Genomic DNA, 7698 nt, shown 5'->3' on the forward strand with positions numbered 1-7698 from the left:
CTTTTTAGTTACACAAACAACGCAACATTGATCGGCTCAGCAGCCATCGCCACCTACCGGTTTTTTACATTGGACAGTATGGATCGAGGCTTTAATCAACTGATTGCAAGGTATCTGAAGCTTGGTGCCTATAGCAGCCTGAAGTTAAATCGGAATCCTGGCTCCAGCATTTGGCTGAGACGCTGGATAATGAGACAACTTATAAGAAATGGCTAATGTACGGTGGGGGTCAAATGAACGCCCCCCCCCCCGAACACACTAACATGAACATTTGGGTGGGTGGCCATCCTCCGAATGAATAAGATACGGGTAGAGATATGCAAATGTCTCACTCAGGGAAGCAACAGCATCCCGCTGGAAACACAAGCAAGGAGGAGCTGTAGCTTGATAAGTAATGCAGGTGGATCTGCGGCGTCATACATTTACAAGGGAGAGAATCGACGCAACTTTTATTTGTCCTTCAGTGGTTCTCCAGAGAGCGCCTGGCTGCTCACAGGACGGGGAAACACATGCATCTCTTCTGCTCTTTATTATTCTACAGAGCTGGATATTGTGTCATATCTAGTGGATTACAACCAGGTAAGACACTCGGCATTAGGCCTATGATATATGGCAAAAATATGTAACATTTTTGCCGATGTTGCCAAATAGCCTTCCTCTTTCTGAACTCTTGATTTTTTCCAGAAGTTGTTGAACTCGGACATATTCTTTGTCATAGGTCCCGATCTGCTCTCAGATTGTAAACTGGAATTGCCTATTTATAATGCTGCCTACACGCAAAATCATGCATTCATGCAGACTAGTTGTATCAATGCCTGCGTTAGCCCTATGGGCGTACTATCGAGACATTTTGTTCCCCGTCTCAATAAAGTCGATGATGAGTACATTATTGTTGAGCACCCATCAAATTGGTTAGTCGTTCGTTTTTTTTACAACGCATCCAAATCATTTTTTTCATATTTATAATAAAAAATAAAAGCATTCATTATAAGAGCCCATCATTTGTGTCGTTTGTTTAGCTCTAATTCTCCACTTGATTCTAGGCTAATCATTGTTCGATGGCAAAAAAAAAAGAGCTCAGATCACCACCTGTTTTACCTATTTTTTTATGATGACGAACTTTTAATTATAGTATATATTCGACATTATATTTGTGGACTGCCCTGAACCTATATTCCTGGTGGTTATACCCTTTACAGTCTGGTTAAACCCAATTAACTTATATTTTTGAAGGCAAAGCTGTGGAAAGGAACCATTCAGTTTTTTTGGAGAGTTTCTTCTTGTTTAGTAGTGAAAGCTATCAATTCACTTTATCATGCTTGTTCATATCACTCTCACTCTCTCGCCCTCTCTCTCTCCCTCCTTGTGATTCAGTCTCTAGCTCACACAATATCGTGGGTCATGTGTTTCCCTCAATGTCCCCTTCACCTTGTCCCTTTTTATAAGTCTGTCTGACTCATTGTGAATCACACCCAGACACACACACAAAGACAAACACACACGCAGACGCCCAGTGCACACGTACACACACACACACACACACACACACACACACACACACACACACACACACACACACACACACACACACACACACACACACACACACACACACACACACACACACACACACACACACACACACACACACACACACACACACACGTGTCCTCGACAAACAAGTATGTATGAGTATTACATATGAGTATGATTGAGCATTACAATTTGTATGTAGTTCTGAAATGTTGATTTATTCTGTTTCAGGTACAGACGCGCCACTTCCTCTCTCGATCTTTGCGTAACAGTGAGAAATTCCAAAGTCTCTCCAAAGTGTCTGCACCATCTCAGTCCAACCTAATTGTCATTCGAGCAGAGAAGACCCTACCTGCTGCCACCGAATGTGGGAGTTGTTTACACTGCAGCATCATTGATCCGAGCCTCACTTGTCAGACATTTATCGAGAAGTCCTTGCTCGCGTCTGTGTGATTGTTTGCTTGCGTGTGTGCGTGGCCAAGCCATGGGAGACTCCAATGCGAGCCTGTTGACGGCTGTCTTCAACCAGACGGGTGGTCTGGACGGAGGCCACCACCCCCTCCTCCCTGCCGGGGAGTTCGACCACATACTGGACACCAGCTACGACACGGACTACGGAGTTCCCCCCGACGAGATCCCCGACACCACGCAGGGCCAGGCCTTCTTCGTGGCCACCATCCTCATCGGCCTGGTGCTGGTGTGCATCATGGCGGTGTGCGGCCTTGGGAACTTCCTCTTCATCGCGTCCCTGGTGCGCTACAAGAAGCTGCGCAACCTCACCAACCTGCTCATCGCCAACCTGGCCGTGTCGGACTTCATCGTGGCGGTGGTGTGCTGCCCCTTCCTCCTGGACTACTACGTGATGAAGCAGCTGTCCTGGAGCCACGGACCCGTGCTGTGCGCCTCCGTCAACTACCTGAGGACAGTGTCGCTGTACGTGTCCACCAACGCACTGCTCGCCATCGCCGTTGACAGGTAGGTCATTGCCAGGGTTCGAGCTTTGTGTTAGGGGAGCCAGGGTGTTTTGTCCCTGCGAGGCCAAAGACAAGGTTATACTTCTGTCATTACTTGAACAAATATCCATGCCTTAACAACCCTATGACCTCTATCCTGGCTGTTGCGGTCTTAATAATAATGATGTTAATATGTTTATTTTATATAGCGCCTTTCTCACATTCAAGGTCGCTTTACAGATTCATGAGCACACACAGAGCAAGAAAGCACAACAAGAAGTCCAACATCACAAATAAAAATAAGAAATTGATAATACATACAGAGGGTTTATGCAGTGGTGGAAGAGAAGTCTTTTTGGAACAGAAAGTTCTTGAGATTAGCTTTAAAGAGAGGGGAGGACCGACATCTGTATTATCAATTCCCTTAATGTTCGTTTTCCTTTCATTATGTTGGAAGAGGGCTGTTACTTTGATTCCCCCGCAACATACTGGCGGGCAGAGGCTGCGGTCACACATGATCACAGTGTGCACGTAAAAATACCCAGACGTGCACCTTTTGAAACGGGTCGCTGAGTCACCGAGACAAGGCGTCCTCATCTCCTTGTCCATCTGTTAGTATTGCTTTTCTGTCGAGTTATGATTGAGTGGAGCTTTGGCCAGGGCCGTCAACGATTTAATGGCAGGACCAGATGGGGGTTGTGATTTGTGTGGCTCTGTAAAGAAAACCTAACCACCTCATGTTCACGTTATTTTTATTCTTCAAATGCATCGCCTCTGATATGACTGTCATTGTGTTCTCTGTTTTTTTTATTCCCTTTATATCAGGGAGTGCAGCGTTAACTCACTCCCAGGTTTAAAAAATCATCGATGGTTGCTAGATACTCTCCTAGTTAAGCTGATCAAAACCAACTAACTATGTAATGCCCTTTGAAGTTAGTTGACACATTTGTAATATGGCAATGAAAAATTCTATCAAAAGAAAATAAGAAAGTGTGTGCATGTTAATGCACACACATAACACATGCAAATATTTCATCCACAATCAAGTCCATCCATCCATTATTAACCCATCGATTCAACCAAACATCGAACCAGCCTTAAATCGATCCATCAATCTAACCATGTATCTATTTATCTGTTGAATCCATTCATCCATTCATCTGTCCATCTATCCATCCATGCATTAATTAAGTTGTGGATTTATGACGCAGCTCCCCACTTCCAATATGTCTACCAGCATTATTAAGCAGAATATACTCAGGAAGCTCAAACCCCTTTGGGACATAGCTTGGGTAAGTTATGGAAGAATGACCACCTTTCTTCTTCTTTTCTTTATTTCTATTGCTGCTTTGACAGCGGAATACACATTTCTATGGGGATTAATAGAAACTCTTCTCATCTCCTCTTTCTCAGGTACATGGCTATTGTCCACCCTCTGCGTCCCCGCATGAAGCACCAGACGGCCTACTGCCTGACCCTGGGGGTCTGGATCGTCCCCGTCATCATCTCCATCCCCTCGGCCTACTACTCACAGACCCTGTACCCGCACAGCAGCGGCGGCAGCCGCGCCACCCACAAGGTGTTCTGCGCCCAGATCTGGCCGGTGGACCAGCAGGCCTACTACCGCACCTACTTCCTCTTCATCTTCGCCGTCGAGTTCGCGGTGCCGGTGATGGTCATGGTGATGTGCTACGTGCGCATCTCCCGCGAGCTGTGGTTCAAGAGCGTGCCGGGCTTCCAGACGGAGCAGATCAAGAAGCGGCTGCGGTGCCGCCGCAAGACGGTCATGGTGCTGATCGGGATCCTCGCGGCGTACGTCCTGTGCTGGGCGCCGTACTACGCCTACACCATCCTGCGGGACTTCCACCCCACGGTCATCACGCGCCAGCGCCACTCGCTGGTGGCCTTCTACGTCATCGAGTGCATCGCCATGAGCAACAGCATGATCAACACCTTCTGCTTTGTCAGCGTCAAGAACAACACGGTCAAGTACCTGAAGAAGATCGTGCTGCTGCGCTGGAGGTCCACCTACGCGCCCAGCAAGGCCGCGGAAGAAACCGATCTCCGGACTTGCTCCATGCCTGTCACAGAGGAGGAAGAGTGCATCCGGCTTAAGTAGGATGAAAGGACAAGGGGGGCGGGAGAGAGAACGGGGAAAGGGGTTGGGGGGAGAGCTTTTTTTGATGCAATGGTGGGCAGTCACTAGGGTGGCTGTTAAGAAACATATTGCACAGGGGATAGCGCTAATGACATCGAGACCGGCGTTTTGTATGGCCATTAAACTGTGTCGCAGAAGGTGCTTATGGCAGGGTGAGAAAGGTCGATCCGTCTGTATAAAACACTCATTCCATGGACATTGTGTTGAATATGACTACAACCGAATTTGTGATGCACATGTGATTGTAAGTTATTGTTGAGCAATCTTTGAATGTTCTATATGAAGTTTGTAAATGTGATGGCATTAAGAGTTGTATTTTCAAAGAGCTGTGAAGAATTTATTTTTATTTTGCTTCATGCAGTTCAGTAAACCTTGTAAGTAGTAGGGTATGTTTGAAAGGCTTTGATGAAATACATTCTGTCTAACTAATTACCTTTTTTGATGGCAGATGATGCAGTTGCAGTTGTATGTTTACAGGTTATGATAACACTTTGATGTAGTGTATTCTTCCACCAACACTAAAGTACATTCCATAAGATCCACAGCCTCTCGTCCAAAACCAAACTCAAGGGATTTTCTCCACTTGACGAGATTCCCACTGGCAACATCAGATACGATATATGTAAATCATTTGATAATCATTTGAAATCATTTGATGATATTGCCAGTTTCGTCTTTACTGCATACTTGCCAGTAAAATTGACAATAAAAGCCATATACACCGCCAACAAACCTGTGATGACACCACCTTGAGTGTATTTTATGATTGACCACAGTCTTTTGATAAGAAGTGATATGGTATGCTACTCCTTGGGGAGTTATTTCTGTGTACAGTGATGGTAAAGCGACTCAAGACAACGTTACTGAGAGATGGCAGGATAATACAAAATAAACAACTATATCTTGATTGTATCCGACACACCGAAGACATGTACAAACTAATGTTTTTACTTTATTTAGATAATTCATTTGACTAAAGGAACATGAGTACTACTAAGTTACGTGAACACAATTCAACATCAAACCAGGGTAGATTGGATGAATGTATATTAACGACACTAGTCATATAGTTTTCTGGTGGATATTTCTGTATGTGTTTGTGGTAATTACAAATAAAAACAGAATATTCTATTTATCAAATTAGTATTTTGCTGTTTGTATGTTATGTACTTTAAACCAGCCCCACTATTAAACGCATGTTTATTAAATTGTGCATAAATTCTGTGTGTAATAAATGAGTGCGTAACCCATCGCGTACCTATTTCTATGGTACTATCACTCCATATCTCACATAAAACATCTGGCTTTACAGTTATCTCTGTTTAGACAGTTTCAGCAGTGTACCAAACACACCGCAGCATTGAAGATACGGAGCGATGGTATCACATAGAACAAGGCAGCAAAGAAAGAGAAGGGAGCTTTGATTTAGAACACACTGTGAAGTGGGCACTGACCTCATCCCTCGTACGTCTCATGGCGGCTTCGGCGCATCAGACTGTTTCATGACACTACGGTAGAATTATCGCCTAGCTCGGGGCACAATGAAATGCTATTCATCTCTTGGCTGTGGTGCTGGTGGTGGTCATTATGATGTAATGACCCTTGGAACCCGGAGTTGAGAGTTGAAGGGTTAACTCTTTAATTAATCAATGGTATTTGGAGACGTTTGTGAGCGCTCGTGCCTTTTAGGCTACTATTCACAATGCACATTTTATGTAGTATCTTTCTTGTATTTGTTATTGTTACAAGCAGAGGGATCTGTGGCCGATTGTATCCATTGATCCAAGACAATATAATAAAATGGTCCAACAGGTTCTTCTAGAAATCAGATATTTTCTTTGTAGCTTTGTCTTTCCTTTTTTCTTTTTCCTCTTAAAATTATTTTTTTGCAATAATAGTAGTTAAGTCCTTATTTAATTGTAATAGTTATAGAAGTGATGCAAATAATGATAATGTATGCCATTTAATGGAAAGGTTGTTCTTACATTCCTACAATCTGACCATACAGTCAGTATATATTTTCTTAGCATGGGAAGCCCCATGTGAATTGAACCAGTAGCACACAGCTAAAGCCATGCTCCCACAATTGAACAACAGTCTTTATGAATGTTAAAGGTCCAATGGCATGCTACTTTATGGATGCTTTAATATAGATATTAGTGGGCCCCTAACACAGTACTTGAAGACGTTCCCGAAATTCAGCCTTGGTGCAGAAGTACAGCCACAGCCAGAGACGTCAATGAACCGATGTGTTATGCGCCATAACAGCAACAGCAGAACGGTTATCCAAATAACAAAGAAGTGTACAACACTTGTGTTACAGTGTATGTATATCACACACACACACACACACACACACACACACACACACACACACACACACACACACACACACACACACACACACACACACACACACACACACACACACACACACACACACACACACACACACACACGTGGCGCTCACACGGTCGTAGCTCATTGTCTCATTGGCAGGCCAAATTCTGTGGGCGGGCAAGGCAGAGAAAGGGGACGTAACCACATACCAAATCAGCGTGCCTGAGCTTCCATTTTTTCAAAGGCGAGCAGGATGCCTAGTTTTCGTTTTACACCAAACGCAAGTTGTAGCCACTGGGGGACGATAGGCAGGCCAAGGGAACACTTATTAATTTAGAAAACCTCATAAAGTAAGATTTTCCTGCCAGGGGACCTTTAATAATGGAAAATTGTGATAGTTAGGGATTTGTACTCTAGCCTGAAACCTGCCAACCTCTCTCCCAGCCCTCTTTATGCCTGCCTCCTTCCCTCTATATCGCTCGTGTGTGTGTGTGTGTGTGTGTGTGTGTGTGTGTGTGTGTGTGTGTGTGTGTATGTGTTTGTTATGAATGCACCAGCTAATTGAATAGATTATCCCCTATGCGGTTGATGGATAGTTAGGAATTCATTGTGACAATAAATTAATAATATACTTTGTCAAGAAAATACAGCAAAGCACTAAAGTGTACAGAAAACATGAAAACATGTATACAATGCCAGGATTTGAAAAGCTGC

General features: G+C 44.1%; 1 protein-coding gene across 1 annotated transcript; it reads left to right on the plus strand.

Annotated features, from left to right (window-relative positions):
* Positions 1-478: 478 nt before the first annotated feature.
* On the plus strand, positions 479-4605 carry LOC130404132 (prokineticin receptor 2-like). Its single transcript, XM_056608752.1, has 3 exons — positions 479-579; positions 1765-2508; positions 3900-4605. The coding sequence occupies exons 2-3, from the start codon at positions 2018-2020 to the stop codon at positions 4603-4605; spliced, it is 1197 nt and encodes a 398-aa protein (XP_056464727.1). The 5' UTR covers positions 479-579; positions 1765-2017.
* Positions 4606-7698: the final 3093 nt, after the last annotated feature.

The sequence above is a fragment of the Gadus chalcogrammus genome, chromosome 15 (assembly GCF_026213295.1).
Source record: "Gadus chalcogrammus isolate NIFS_2021 chromosome 15, NIFS_Gcha_1.0, whole genome shotgun sequence".
Taxonomy (NCBI): Eukaryota; Metazoa; Chordata; class Actinopteri; order Gadiformes; family Gadidae; genus Gadus; species Gadus chalcogrammus.